Source organism: Salvelinus namaycush, chromosome 11, assembly GCF_016432855.1.
Source record: "Salvelinus namaycush isolate Seneca chromosome 11, SaNama_1.0, whole genome shotgun sequence".
Classification (NCBI taxonomy): domain Eukaryota; kingdom Metazoa; phylum Chordata; class Actinopteri; order Salmoniformes; family Salmonidae; genus Salvelinus; species Salvelinus namaycush.
In genome coordinates, this window is record NC_052317.1 from 20,625,467 (window position 1) to 20,641,287 (window position 15,821).

General features: G+C 44.9%; 1 protein-coding gene across 1 annotated transcript in view; it reads right to left on the minus strand.

Moving 5' to 3' along the window:
- The window catches only part of LOC120055901 (collagen alpha-1(XV) chain-like), a 34,024-nt gene continuing 18,203 nt past the window's right edge, over positions 1-15,821 (minus strand). The window contains exons 12-40 of the mRNA XM_039003943.1: positions 12,150-12,299; positions 10,512-10,565; positions 10,150-10,185; positions 9,850-9,969; positions 9,683-9,742; positions 9,536-9,571; positions 9,400-9,441; positions 9,248-9,310; positions 9,085-9,120; positions 8,794-8,877; positions 8,464-8,529; positions 6,633-6,695; positions 6,395-6,484; positions 6,263-6,298; positions 6,056-6,109; positions 5,897-5,953; positions 5,717-5,776; positions 4,318-4,345; positions 4,064-4,138; positions 3,906-3,931; positions 3,660-3,758; positions 3,346-3,490; positions 3,130-3,194; positions 2,816-2,944; positions 2,583-2,678; positions 2,406-2,474; positions 2,092-2,289; positions 1,466-1,581; positions 1-1,298 (exon numbers count right to left, since the gene is read on the minus strand). Of these exons, the coding sequence (XP_038859871.1) occupies positions 1,082-1,298; positions 1,466-1,581; positions 2,092-2,289; positions 2,406-2,474; positions 2,583-2,678; positions 2,816-2,944; positions 3,130-3,194; positions 3,346-3,490; positions 3,660-3,758; positions 3,906-3,931; positions 4,064-4,138; positions 4,318-4,345; positions 5,717-5,776; positions 5,897-5,953; positions 6,056-6,109; positions 6,263-6,298; positions 6,395-6,484; positions 6,633-6,695; positions 8,464-8,529; positions 8,794-8,877; positions 9,085-9,120; positions 9,248-9,310; positions 9,400-9,441; positions 9,536-9,571; positions 9,683-9,742; positions 9,850-9,969; positions 10,150-10,185; positions 10,512-10,565; positions 12,150-12,299 (2,370 nt within the window). The 3' untranslated portion in view covers positions 1-1,081. The remainder of the gene's footprint in view (positions 1,299-1,465; positions 1,582-2,091; positions 2,290-2,405; positions 2,475-2,582; positions 2,679-2,815; positions 2,945-3,129; positions 3,195-3,345; positions 3,491-3,659; positions 3,759-3,905; positions 3,932-4,063; positions 4,139-4,317; positions 4,346-5,716; positions 5,777-5,896; positions 5,954-6,055; positions 6,110-6,262; positions 6,299-6,394; positions 6,485-6,632; positions 6,696-8,463; positions 8,530-8,793; positions 8,878-9,084; positions 9,121-9,247; positions 9,311-9,399; positions 9,442-9,535; positions 9,572-9,682; positions 9,743-9,849; positions 9,970-10,149; positions 10,186-10,511; positions 10,566-12,149; positions 12,300-15,821) is intronic.

The window sequence follows — 15,821 nt, forward strand, 5'->3', positions numbered from 1 at the left end:
TGAGCACCAGTCAATGAGTACATAGTATTTCTCTGAATCACTGTAACAGCCATTCAAATATCTAGTTCTCAATCATAGATTTGTTGAAAGTACATCTACAGTAAGTCAATCTGCGGAATACTGTACAAAAACAACTATTTCATGGTGATAGCGCAGGCAGATTGAACAACAGCATATATATATATATATATACACACACACACATTGTTCAATTTCATTTAATTTTCAAAGTGAAACTATGTGCTGCCACATTTTAAGATTATGTCCTGTTACAGTATAAATAAAATACGAAACATAGAATTGAACTTAAATACTAAGACAAAGTCGCTCGCAACAGAAAAACCCTTAATTTTCAGACAAAAAGCCTTCATGGATATGGAAACCCCAAACTATTCAAATAAACTCAAAGTGCATCTAAATGACTTCAAGGCTTGAGGGAGCAACACATGGTTCCCTTGTCTGAATAGATCCTGGTATTTCATTATTCTTTTTTTATCACGGGAAACAGAAAAGACCAGTCGTCCTAATTTCATCATATTGTTTTGGGGTCTGATACAGTAAACCACAAAAGGTTAGAATGGTTGCTGTCTCTATGCAAACTACTCTACTCGGCACTTAAGAATAAGACTCGAATGAGCAAACCAACAAAAATAAACTGTGTGTTAAAGGCTACTCCTGCAGAAACAATGTGGGTTAGTCGGTTGGTTGCTGATCACCAGTTCTTTGGCATTCCTTCTTCAGTCAAATTGAAACACAATGAATTGGAGTGATGCAGTGCTATTGACAGGAAGCAATTTACATTATATTTACACCTTTCTTAAAGAAACAGTAAACATACATTAGTGACCAGTGCAATGCAGTGATGCTGATGGGAGTTTAATAATGAGAGGTGAATGAACAGGGGGAGTTTCATCTGTGGTCAGTATGAAGCTGCTCTGTCTTTTTGTGGTAGCGAGGTGAGTGCTGTGGTGTGTGATAGCGCCTCATGTAGTCCAGCACATAGCTGCTCTATGTTAATAGGAGACGTATGTGTGTGTGTGTTTGTGAGAGAGAGTGTATACTAGATGTATGTGTGTTGAGGTTAATTAGACCTCCTGTGGTCAATGTAGCTGTTCTCGATACACAGCACTATGAAATGGTTGGAGCAGCTGCGGGTGTGTTGGCCCAGAAGTCTGCCTGTCTGGAGGAGCGAGGCCTGGCCCGTCACCGCCATGTCACCCGCCCGCCACGCCTCACAGTAGTTAGTGGTCATACGGATGCCCACCGTACTGGAGCCATGCCACACCAGCTTCTGAGGCCTGCATTCACAGAAAACACACACCGAGAGTTAAACACAGACCTATGCCATTCTACATTTCCAGACACTCCTATCCAGAGTGACTTGCATCAATGTTCACCTAAATATCCCAATCTGTGGTTGTTCTCTGTATGTGTTTTAAGGGGTCAGCCAAAGCTGGTCACTCACCAAGTAGGGTCCGTCATGACGTTCCGTCCTTCAAAGGAGTAGATGGGGATGGATGGGTCAAACACGCCTCCGTTCCCAGAGAAGATGTTCATCCAGCTGCTATAGATCACCTCTCCCTGTGGAAAAGATGTGGTTAAAGCCACATTTACAGTCACAGACTTCCTGTAGTTCAGAAAGGAAACACCACGTAGAAATATATTTAACTATTTATTAAAGAATGAATAATGCAAATCTTGGTAATATAGGCTCTGCTCCTTCAGGGTAGCTCACTGTCCAAGCAAAGTATCAATATATAAAATGACCTACAAGCAGGTAGTGCGTATGGCTATACCAATTCCCTAGCAGGAAAACAGAACCTAACATGTGGGAGCAAAAGAAGCATACTAGCAGCAGCAGGATGTGTGAGCAGAACCGGTCAGATAAAATAGACCGCCAAATAAGGTAAGCGTGATTGTTACCAACATCTAATTGGTGCAATCTCAGCTGACGCATCAGCTAGCCGGTTTTCGGGTTCCCTTTCTGAACTGGCTTCACTTTATTTTCAACAACCGCATCATAACCAAAAAACTCAGGACCTATCAGTCCATTGCTTATGTTTTAGTTGTCATAAGAGACAACAACTGTACCTTGAGGTTGATGACGGGCATGTTGTAGCGGTCTCCTTTCTTGACAATGGTGGCCAGGTCCTGGAGGTGTGAGGACAAGAAGGCTCTGTAGGTGGCAGTGAGACCCATGGCTCGGGCCTGCTGGTAGCACTGGAAGTCTGCCCCCCGGATGCCACGCATGTCCCCAGAGAACGGAGCATTCAGGGCCACCAGGTGCAGCTGAGGGGGGCAAAAGTCAATGGAAGTAACCATAGACAACACAGCTCAAGCTAGTCCAAGGTGACTGTGCAACTGAGAGGTATAAATGTGCAACAGAGGTATAAATTCCACCTTACCGCTGGTACTGAGTGTACTGTATGAGGTAGGACATTATAGCTGGGCACGTAGCTAGTTCCAACTAGTTCCTAAAAAAAACACAAGCGCAGATTGACACTGAATAATGAAATCATAAATGAAACATTCATAACAAACTGTGAAGAGAGCAGATATAATGCGCAGTGTAACCACAGTACCTGGCTGTGGGGTCTGGTGCGATCTCCTGGTCTGCTCAGGGCCTGGGACACTGCAGAGGATGGGCTCTCTGCTGGGACGAGGATGAGCTCACCAAGCTGGGGAGACAGGACACACCTCACTGAATAAGCACAGGCAACATCACATTTTCTAGAATTTTTTTGCCACATTTAGCCATATCAAAGGCTTTAATTAACTGGAGACATCACTGTGGGACTGTAAAGGCATGCAGTACCTGAACCTTGCGCCAGCCATCTCTAGTTCTAACGTAGAGTTCTCCCTTGTCTGAGATGTAGGCCATCGAGCCCTCTGCAGCACGGTGTTTCTCCCTCATCAAACTGTTGGTGTTCCTGTATGTGGACACCTGGTGCGAGAAGAGAGGAAGTTCACACTGAATCCTCTGGACATAGACAACACTGCTCAAGCCAATCCATGGTGACAATGTGTGAACTAGTGCACACGCAAACCCACAAGTTGGTAAACACCTACGCACATTTCTCTATGTTGACTTGGTGAGTATATAAGGAAGTACCCTACTGGTTACCTTACCGGGTTTTCATAGCCAGTAATCCCAGGAGAACCGGGAGGCCCAGGTGGGCCGGGAATACTCACAGCTGAAAAATAGAACAGTCATACAAAGGTATCACAGTGTACTGTAGGTCTACTAAACATACATTTGTGCTTTTCAAATGCATACACATGGAACTTGACAGCAACGCTAAGTTTAAGATGTTGTATTTTAGCGAGCACGCCGTGCACAGTTACCTGAACCATAAACAGGGGGTGGTCCAGGGGGTCCGGCAGGGCCAGGGGGCCCCCGAGAGCCTGGTCGTCCAATGCCAGGAACCCCTGGTTCACCAGGAGCTCCAGGATGACCAACGGTTCCAACGACGGACTCACCTTTTGGCCCCTACATAAGCATATACAAAATGCACATTTGACAGTGTCTCTGACCATTACACAAATGTCTAAGTAATAGGTTTATCATGTATGCAAATTAGTCTTTGCTATTTACATTGACTATAGTTTGTCAAATGTATACTGTACTTGTTGAGTATTTTGAGTCTGGAATTACTCACCACAAGGCCTGATCTCCCAGGAAGACCTGGAGGGCCAGGCAACCCAGGTTCACCCTGGTCTCCTTTCATTCCTTCATAGCCCACGTCTCCTTTTTCTCCCTGAGGAACAAACAGTTTGGTTGAATCAGACTGTTATTATATTATCACATGCATAAGTTTTACATAACATACATTTCCACTACTTATACAGTATTTGAGTTTTGAACTGGTAAATGTTCCTTAAAGAAGTTAAGGTAAAATACTCACTACAAAGCCTTCTGGTAGAATATCATCTGATGAGGGAGAACACACATCTTATATGTCATCTTGTATGTCGGTTGCAAACACGTTCTAATCAAGTGCGATTATTGCCAATAAACAAGTTAAATGGAGGAGAAACTGCACCCCTGGCTGCACATGCATACCTGGTTCTCCAGGCATTCCAGGAAGTCCAACCTCTCCCTTTTCCCCTTTAACACCTCCGTTTCCTCTCCTGCCACCTTCACAGAAATACAGTACAGGTGTATGAGACCACTGAGCTCATCTGTATGTATATGTTGAAAATAGTTGTCCATAGACTAGTGATCATACTGTTATGATGATCACCCTGTATGATCAGATTCATTATCACAAGAGTATAATGTATGTCTTGCGTACAATGGAATATCTGATGACTTACCTTGTGACGACCCTTTGCTGCCATTAACCTACAAGTCAAAATGGTATGGTTATTGTGCTGTTATTGTGGAAGGATTTCACAAACTACATGGTTAAAATATGAAATTATACCCACAACCAGAACCACCACCAAAACCACCAAATAATCAACAATAAAACAGCTTTACATCCTATACACACACAACAGGTATAGTTGTTTTGTTTCAGTCAAGATGGCCATTCAAAAATGTCTGAAAATCAAAAGACACATGTTATAGGAGAGAGATTTGTAATTAATTTGGATTTTAAAACATTCATGCCAGCCTTGCACACAAAAGTTAAACATAAAATGAGGACAAGGATGGCAAGAGGTACTAAGGAACTCGGTTTAATGTTCTTATTTTGGTTGGTCACCTTGAATCACAGGAGTTAGCCTTAACATTTTAGCACTGTAAAGCTAAAAAACAACAACAGATAAAACCACATGCAACATGCCGGGGGTAGAGACGTTCCACCACGCCAAACCGGGGCTCAGAGTTAAAGGAACAGGAACACTCAAGGGGAATTTTTACACCGTCAGCATAAAGCAGGCAGAAAATAGATATATATTTTTTTAAATCATAGATTCTGAAATTGATGTATTGAATTCAATATGACTAGTCAGTGTGGTTGAGATAGATAAATATATGTAAAGTGACTGTATGATGTCACATGACCTTCTGACCTGCGGAGAAGCAGGAGCCAGCTTTATGCTATTGTGAGGACCACCACAAAGCCAGGAAACACAAAGGGAGACAGCACGGCTGCAGACAGGAGGGAAGGGAGGGGCTGCCTGTTAGGGGTAAGAGCCCATGGACTTACATGCGCCGCTACACCCAAAGAGCCTTAAAGGGGCTCAAACACTAACTTACTGGTGTTTTGCAGAACGGTCTGGGACGGACCGGAAAAACTGTCTTTAAGATTCAGAGGAAAATTATGACATCAGCATTGATATTGACGTCATGGACGACATCTGGATATCCAATGGAAGCGAGTTCTTCATGTGTTGACATTAGATCATTACTGGAGACAAACTACCATTTTGTTGTTCTGTTTTGTTTGTCTCCAGTGTGTCTTGTTGTGTCTATATGAACATTTCTACTAAATCAAAGGACCAATCCCTTCCATAGCGCATACTAATTATGGTAGAGTAACAGCAATGACATCAATCTGTACTTATACAGCAATGATATCAAGGTGTACTTATACAGCAATGACATCAATTTGTACTTTTGCAGCAATGACATCAATGCACTTATACAGCAATGACATCAATGCACTTATACAGCAATGACATCAATGCACTTATACAGCAATGACATCAATGTGTACTTATACAGCAATAACATCAATGTGTACTTATACAGGCATACTGTACTTACTCCGTTGAGTCCTGTTACTGGACCTGGGGGTCCGGGAGGGCCAGGAGGACCAGGAAGTCCCTACAAACACAATCACACAGATCAATCAATCACAGTCAATGACACCTCACTTTTCTGTCACTTAGTTAGTTGATTGTACTGTAATCGCATAAAATCATGTTTCAAGATGGAGATTCTTACTGGTTGACCAATGGCATCTCCCTGGTCTCCCTTCTTCCCTGCCATTCCAGGTCGCCCCTGCGGAGGTAAGAATGCCAACACTTACACGGGGAAAATTACAGGGACTCATCTTTTACTCAACCAAATTAAAACAGCAGAGGGTTGACAAAAAGCACTGACCGGTCGACCAGGGAACCCGTATTCTCCCTTTTGTCCAGTTGGTCCAATTGGTCCCTGAAAAAGAACATGGTTTTCTATCATTTCACGTTCACCCACTACTAGACAGTAGATGTTTACAGTTGTTACAGATACCAATATGTATAGCAAATACAGTGTACATTTTTATAGAGCATTATTTTATGCTTTCACAAGGCATCATTGGCTTACCATGACACCATAAGCTCCAGGGAAGCCACGCTCACCCTGTGAAAAGCACACCGACATGGTCAGAGCACTGAATCATCAGAAAACCACTACCATACAGTGACCTTTAACCCTAGAGGTAGAGAGAGGAGTCACCTTGATTCCTTTTGGCCCCCGAGGGCCCCTGACACTTGTCAACACAGTTCCATCGGCAGCGATAGTGACACCAGCTTCCCCTTTCGCACCCTATGAGGAGAAAAGACATAGTAGACACATAGACATGATCATCAGGTCTTGGTTAGGTTGTTAAAGTCCTATCTGATGTAAGATCCATGAAGTAGTACTTATCTGGCATGGAGGGGCAGTAAACATTAACAGAGCTTCTGACCCTTACCTTCATTCCTGGTGGACCTTGAAAACCAGGAAGCCCACTGTCACCCTTTGGTCCTCTTGGGCCCTGGGCAAAGACCACAATAATAATTATGGACAGAGAAGATATAAGCATATTAGAGCATATTTACTTATAGTAGTGAGTCAAAATATATGTTATATTCAGAACTATAGACTCTTATCATTATGATAAGGAACCTACCCAATTCCTTCCCATGGCAGCAAAGACAAAATGAAATCAGCATGGTATTTACAGTAGTACATAAATATACAATCCATCCTGAATGTTATATATGGGGTTGGGTCGTTCCACCAATTCGGTGCCTTTTGAGAAGTGTACCTTGGTCAATTTTTGTTGTTGTTGATTTCGCCTAATTTGAACATTCTGTCATAAAGACCACATGTGTATCTTCATAAAAAACATGTTTTCCCATCTTAAGAGGAAAAAAATATATATACTATAGTAAGTGCCTATTGAGTGCTAAATAAAGTAACAGGGTTGACCGTTGACGATTTCTTCTTAAATCAGCCATAAATCCCGTTGTGACAGGGGGAATGGAAGCTTGTTGTGTGCAACAGGGAGTGGCAATTGAATGCAAGCTTCACCCAAAAAATCTAATTGTTAAATAATTTCTGGCCTGTCTATCTATAGGTAACAGGGTTGACATGTTATGCTCGACCCGCTCAGTTTTCCACCACAAAACAACAGAAAATGGCCAAAAATAGTAGAACCAGCTCACCTGCTTTTACTCTATGATTTGAATATTAGATGTTCATTGTTTCTTATGGGGAAAAAAACAGTTTCACCATATTACGAGTTCAGTTCACGTAACAGCTTTGACCTTGAGGGACAGACGTACTGTAAATGAATCACTTATCACATCAAATAAATAATAATCTTTAGAAATAACTTTAGAAGCAACAAAATAACTAGGGTTTTACAATGAGGGTGAAACTTGGAGACATTTTGGGATTAAGTGGGTTATAATCTTCCTAGAAGTGACACAGGGTTGTCAAAATGCTGAATATTGGCACTTCAGCCAGACTTTATTCATATAAAAAACCTGATTTATTGAATTCTCCATGTGGTCTATATTAAACAGCACAGACTTTTAAAACTCAATATTAGTGCACAATTTCTACTTAAAATATCAAAGAAAGGGCACTCTTTTCGTGGAACAACCCAGTAATCACATATTAAGTATGGAGTTGCTCTTACAGGGAATCCTGCTCTGCCAGGCTCGCCTTCAGGGCCCTGTGACATGCAACAAAACACACACAGGCAGGTAGCAGGACTGGGTCAGCATAGCTGTCAATCACATGCAATAATAAAGTAGCATGCAGCGTCTTTGCAGAATATACTAGCATGATAGCATCCATCTCACAAAATACAGCACAAACATTTCCAAGGCTGTAATGTAAGAACAAGCTTTTAAACCTGATAACATCATAGTTTAAGTGTATGCATTATGTAAGTAGGCGAAGCATATGCATTGTATAAGTAACCTGTATTATGGATCAAGTATGCATTATGGTTGCATTAATGGTTGTTTGGGTGGTTAGGTTGACCCTTAGCGGAGCCTACGAGTATCTCTAGTAAATAGGCATTGCAAATGAAAACAGGCCATTCTGGCTTCACACATGACAGGTGTGAATGAATAATTAGCATCATTGCTCATGCATGAAATAGCAATAAATGCAAACTGCCCTGAGGCATATTGATATGTGCCATGCTCCAGCATCCACACTATTTCATGTAAAGCATAATGGATATTGCCATTTAAATATAATGGGCTAGTTTCAGAAATACATCAAATTAACATTGTGCTACTCACCATTGGGCCAGGGGGGCCACGTATCTCAGTGATGTTAAACATGCCCTCTGTATTGTTCAGGAGGAGCTGAGGATAAACATATGACATATTGATTATAGTAGCAAATCTACTGTAGCTATACTAGTTATAAACTTTACATACTGTACAAACTATGAATATATGAAAACCATGTGGATGGTGACAGACAACTCAAGTTACTTCCTGTTATGAATGCTCATGAAGTTAATAACCCTTAATAAACCACAACAGCTCTATTCCTGTTCAAGGTGTGTGTGTAATTTGTGAAACAGCACTCAGACAGGGGATGAGAGGTGTGTGGGGTGGACGTACATCCTGCAGATTGATGATTGGTCCTGGAGGGCCGGGAGGACCAGGAGGACCAGGTACATTGTGTCCATCAGGACCACACTCCCCCTGTAAGACACCGCACACAGGAGAGTTAGGACAAAGAACCCCCATGAACTCAACAAGCCATTTGAATGACACAACCAAAGATGGTCTATAATGTTGTAACAGGCTTTGATACAACCACAAGTATTATATGATGAACATATGATGAACAGAAGAACAGCCCACATCAGGGTTAGTTTGGAGTCGTACTGCTGTCTAAGACTAACATACCTTTGATCCTGGATCACCTTTGTCTCCTTTCAATCCCTGCAGAGACAAGCACATACAACACAGTTAAAAATAGTAGCCAGGTAGTAGTTGAGGTTTAGCTAGCTACAAACTTTAAATTCATGGTTACTGCAGATGATGCTATACTTTCTGGTTCAATACTGACCCTGGCGCCTGGTAACCCAGCTAGCCCTTGGAGTCCCTCAGGTCCAGAAGCACCAGGCTCACCCTGAAAAGAGACAGAACAAAGGTGAAGACACATCCACCAATGTCCACTAATAATATTGTAGAAGGTGGTGTAAGAGAGATGCAACCAACCTTCACTGACAACCCAGGAGCCCCATCCTTCCCATCTTCACCCTGTAGAAAACAGACAGGATATACAACTGATCAGATTTCCATGTGAACCTAGTTTTTTCCACAGCATAGTTATTTTCCTCATTTGTACTCCTACCTTTGGTCCTGCAGGGCCAGGGAGACCAGGAGGTCCCTACAGAAGAGAGTAGATAACGACAGTTATTCCCATAGATCTCAAGGTGAAATACAATGTAAAAGGACTTCAAAACTACAGGAGACACACACATATACCAATCTCAATCACCTGAGGGCCTTTGAGTTCTGTGCCAAGGACCTTGTCATTCTTCCCAGACCCCTCCACGTCCTGCAAGCACCAACACACAACATTATTGCATTCAGAATCAATAGAGACAAAACAAGACAACAGTATGATGGGAAACTGACTCAACAGTAAAATCAACAAAACAGCACCTCGACAAAGAATCCTCCTCCTGGGGGGCCAGGCAGCCCCCGAGGTCCAGGGTCGCCCTTCTTCCCCTCTGGTCCCCTTGGTCCTGTAACTCCTGTCAGCCCTGGGTCACCTGATTCACCCTGCGAGGAAGAATAGACCCATTTAACTGACTATGAAGAACAAAGTATAGTTTTGACTTAAAATGACAACGCCTAAAGTAGATGCTTCTGCATGTCAACAGCATGATTAGGAACATAGCTCTCATTGTTTGGTTTATGCATTTTATATTTGATAACTGATTTGTCAGATGGTTAAAATACCGTTGGTCCGTTTGGTCCAGTTAGTCCTTGTTCACCCTATGTGAGGAAAATAGATAGGTTAGAGCACAGGTGTCAAACTCATTCCACGGGGGGCCGAGTGTCTGCGGGTTTTCGCTCCTCCCTTGTACTTGATTGATGAATTAACATCACTAATTAGTTAGGAACTCCCCACACCTGGTTGTCTAGGGCTTTATTGAAAGGAAAAACCAAAAACCTGCAGACACTAGGCCCTCCGTGGAATGAGTTTGACACCCCTGGGTTAGAGTAAGCATTTGCAATGGACATGGTAATATGGGATCTAGCCAGCTAATTTCCCTTGTAAAATACAAAAACAATAGCCTCCTGAGTTACTGTCATCTTACCTTCAGACCTTTAAGCCCTGTCAGCCCAGCATCCCCATCCAGACCAGTAGGACCCTGAAATCAACAGCAGAGAGATGTGATGTCACAACCGTCGCTCTCTGAATCTCCTACACATAAAGGTCACACAAGTGACTAGTCAACCATGACCAAGACTGTCTTGATTTTCTTAGTGTCATAGTAGCTACCATATATACCATTGCAAAGATAACTTCCAAGTCATTTAAAAGGTTTCTCATAATTATTCATGATGAGATTCTTTTTTTAATTACTTTAATCCCACAGAATTAGTTACTTTTTATTTATTTATTTATTTTTTATCCCCTTTTCTCCCCAATTTTCGTGATATCCAATCGCTAGTAATTACTATCTTGTCTCATCGCTACAACTCCCGTACGGGCTCGGGAGAGACGAAGGTCGAAAGCCACGCGTCCTCCGAAGCACAACCCAACCAAGCCGCACTGCTTCTTAACACAGCGGGCCTCCAACCCGGAAGCCAGCCGCACCAATGTGTCGGAGGAAACACCGTGCACCTGGCCCCCTTGGTTAGCGCGCACTGCGCCCGGCCCGACACAGGAGTCGCTGGAGCGCGATGAGACAAGGATATCCCTACCGGCCAAACCCTCCCTAACCCGGACGACGCTAGCCCAATTGTGCGTCGCCCCATGGACCTCCCGGTCGCGGCCGGCTGCGACAGAGCCTGGGCGCGAACCCAGAGACTCTGGTGGCGCAGCTAGCACTGCGATGCAGTGCCCTAGACCACTGCGCCACCCGGGAGGCCCTGAATTAGTTACTTTTCATCATAAAATATGATATTCTACTTTCTAAATAGGTTTAACAAAAATGTTAATAAATCTTAGCCAGCCGGTGCGACCATTTTCCCTTTGCCATTCCCGAAGGAACAACATGGCTCATCGACTGTAAAAAATAAAGTGCAAGCTCCATCAATGCAGTTAATGAAAGCACGCACGCAACAGACTTATATAAAAAGGAAGGTTCTCTCCAATGTAGCTGGACCATGTTTGATGTATGAAACACATACTGTAGCTCAAGCTCAATGTCCATCAAGGCAGTTAAAGTCAAACCTGGGTTGTTTCTCATTTAATGAGAGGACGGGGGATGAGCATAGAGCCCCGATGGTTTCATAGATGGGTAAACAACTATAAGCAGAAGCCAATAAGCGCGCGTGCACACACACACACACACACACACACACACACACACACAGTAAGTTAAATGGGCCAGGCTGTTAGTAAACATGGTTGGAGAGTACAGTCTTCCTTTTCAAGCCTACTGGTTCAGTGACGGAACCAGGGCAATACCTCGCCAGAACCAAGCCCAGAGCCGAACAACCCTGAGCCAAACTCAGAGCCAAACGCAGAGCCCGAGCCAGAACCACTAAACCAATCCTCAATCACCTGAAACAATAAAGGCCAGGGACAGCCAGGTCAATAACAACAGAGAGTAGAGAGGAAACCACTGTCAGCTACAATGCATGCATACACATATAGACTATAAAATAACATTTACAATACAAAACAAAAGTGGGAACATCAATAACAGTTGGTAACCGGTGGAAACAGGGGGAAACATCCATAATGGATCTTAATAAGGATAACGTGGGACAAAGAGAGATCTCACCGGTGGTCCAGGTTTCCCAACAAGGCCGTCTCTGCCAGGTGGCCCTGGAGGACCTGGTTGTCCAGGGAATAAGCCCTCGGAGGCTTCGAAGAAACGGGTGGGACCAGGCGGGCCAGGTTGACCTGGAGGGCCGGGAGGACCAGGGGAACCCTAGGAGAGAGAGGACACCTCACTGTAAAATCATCACATCACTATAGTGGAGTGGTCTCAACTCTATGTGATCAGATGAAACACCACTACCTGCTGGATATGGGATGCCATAACACACATTTAACACAGAGAGGTGAATATGCTTAGCCTCTTACTACCAGCCTGATATCGCAAGCTTACATAAATATGTGATTCCATGTAGTGAAACATATTTATGAGAGCTCGCGAGATCAGGCTGGTAATACGAGGCTAAAATACTCATCCTAAAGACGTTTTATTAGAGAAAAAAAAACATAACAGATTGTGGAAGGACCACCAGAGGGCAGGCTGGGCTCACGGATAGTAGCCCAACAAGGCATGTGAGACAAGGTAACCAGAGGCAATTAAGCACAGCTGACGGTACTAATGATATATTCTCTTTCCCCTATAAGATAGACGAGGGAACCAGCAGGAAAGGGGAAGAAGATAAAATATCTCGGTAGAATGGCTACCAAGAGAAGGGAGCTATCCAAGAAGATCCATTAAGACAGTGACAAATCTGTGATTGTTGTTATAGTTTAAAGATAATCGTCTCTTGTGTTCCTGTGTCATCTAAAGGAGAATATGTATGTTGTTCCTTGGAAGATTCTCATTGATTGTGTTCGAGTGTTTGTATTGACAGAAATCTCTCAATAGAGAACTGTGTTCAATCAAGAAAACCTACTCCTGACTCGTTTATTCCACCTTTCCGCTTTAGAGTGACACCAAATTACTTGGTCCGCTCACATTGGTGGAGAATCCGGGCATTAGGTGGACGAGTGACACAAGGATAAGTGAGTAAATCAAAATTCTTCCAGTAGACACAGAGGAACCATTCAAGAACGATGGACAACGCCCTACTACAACAGTGGATCACGGCACAGCAGACAACCATAGAACTCCTGCAACAACAGCTGAGCCGGCGAGAAGAACCTAGAGTGAAGCCAAGAGCGGCTGCTCACGCCATCTTACCTCGTCTCTCCAAGGAGGATGATCGAGGCCTTCCTCATGACCTTCGAAAGGACGGCCACCTTGGAAGAGTGGCCGCCCACAGAATGGGCGAGCGCATTAGCCCCTCTTTTGACCGGGGTGGCCCAGGAAGCCTATTTTGACGTGGATTCCCGCGAAGCTGCGGACTATGGGCGACTAAAAAACGAAATCCTGTCCCGGTACCAGCTGACTGCCCGAGATAGAGCCGTAAAGTTCCATCAATGGACCTATATTGCTGACCAACCCGTCCGTGCCCAGATCTTCGCACTAATACGACTGACGAAACAGTGGCTGGAACCCGGAAAGGGAGTAGGACATGTAATAGAGACCCTCGTAGTGGACAAGATATTAAGGGAATTACCCAGTGACTTAAAAAGGGTCGTGGGGCAAGCCAACCCGTTGTCAGCCGACGACATAGCCCAGGCGGTGGAAACATACTGAACTACAGGGGAGTTGTTAAAAGGTGACAAGGAGGAACGGAAGGATTCTGCAAATCCCGTATCCCGACTCACCCTGGGGCGTCCGCCACCGAAACATCCAAACCCCCTCCGGAGGTGGGAGAAGTCATCCCACACACAGCAGGGTCAGTGTTATAAATGTCAGTCTCCAGACCATTATGCCCCACAATGTCCCAGTAGGAACGAGTCCATGGTCACGGAGTCATCGCTGCCCATCCCCACGCATCCCGGGTCGAGAGGGCAGGACCAACACTGTTGGTTAGCAGAAATAGCCCCAGCCCCAGAGATTCCGGTTCGAGTAGAAGGACAAGATGTGGTAGCCATTCTCGACTCGGGACGTATGGTAACGTTAGTAGAGGAGCTGATGGTGACCTCCGCAACACTGCTACCAGACAAAGTAGCCATGTCCTGTATCCATGGAGACACCCACTATTACCCCACCATGAATCTGTCTATTCTCACTCCGAACGGAAGATGTACAGTCAGGGCAGGGAAAGTACCCCAGCTGAAGGTGCCATTATTGATCGGGAGAGACTGTCCCCTAAATAAAGAGCTTCGGCAGATGATGTTATGCACGGGAAGAAGGGGGGCAGGAAAGAAGAAAAAAAACGAATCCAAGCCCGAGGTAGTAGTCCTACAAGGAAACATAGCCTCGACCTCGTCCTCTGGAGCAGAGCAAGAAATAGTGACCCAACGTTTACGACAGATATTCCAGGAAACCACCGATGAAGACACCTGCGAAGGGTTATACACGATGCAGGAAGGAAGGAGCAACCAGGCGCTAAGGGAAATATTTGAAGCCCCATCCGAGGAGGGAACCTGGAAGGGATTCTCCTCGGTCACCCCTGGCGGGGATGGGGAACAACCTCCACACCCCTCTACCGAGGTCGACCTGCCCCAGGAATTAAAGGGACAGTTCGGCACCTCGCAGCATAGAGACCCAGACCTAAGGGAGGCCATGAGGAAGGTGAAGGTGATCGACGGGAGGAACGTAGACGGATCAGGTGAGCCCCCTCTTCCTTACTATGCAATCAGGCGGGGTCTCTTATATTGGGTCGTGCAACGAAGGGGGGAAAACCAGGAATTACTAATGGTGCCTAGACCATACAGGGATACAGTCCTACAGTTAGCCCATTCCCACGTCCTAGGAGGACACCTGGCACGGGACAAAACTATCGACAGAATCATGCAGAGATTCTATTGGCCCCGTGTCACCCGGGATGTGGCCAGGTATTGTAGGACGTGTGATCAATGTCAGCGTACAGCCCCATGGCCACACCTACGTAAACCTTTGATTCCTCTCCCCATCATAGAGACCCCCTTTGAACGCATAGCTATGGAACTCGTGGGACCCCTCCCAAAATCCGCCAGAGGACACGAGTACATCCTAGTAGTCGTAGATTACGCTACCAAGTTCCCAGAGGCCATACCCCTGTGTAACATGTCGTCAAAGGGAATTGCCAAGGAATTGTTCATGATGTTCTCTTGGGTGGGCCTTCCCAAGACAATCCTAACCGATCAGGGAACCCTGTTCATGTCGCGGTTGATGAAGGACTTGTGTCGGTTATATCAGGTTCAAAAGATATGTACAAACATATTCCACCCTCAAACAGACGGGTTGTGCGAACGCTTGAACAAAATGATTAAAAGCATGTTGAGAAGAGTGGTCCAGAGACGGGAAAAACTGGGACATGCTTCTCCCACACTTAATGTTTGCCCTGCGAGAAGTACCCCAGGCATCCACTGGATTCTCCCTGTTTGAATTGCCCTACGGCAGACCCTGTCGAGGGATCCTCGACTTAGCCAAGGAGACCTGGGAGACCCAACCATGCCCCTTTCGATCCACAATAGAACATGTTACCCTGATGAGAGACCGCCTGTCGGCAGTGTGGCCCATAGTAAAGGAGCATATGGAGAATGCGCAAAGGACCCAAGGCTGGGCCTACGATAAGTCCGCGACACCCCGTGAGTTCACCGTGGGAGAGAAAGTGATGGTGCTCGTGCCCACGGCTGAACACCGCTTGCTGGCGCAGTGGAGGGGACCCTACGAGGTAAT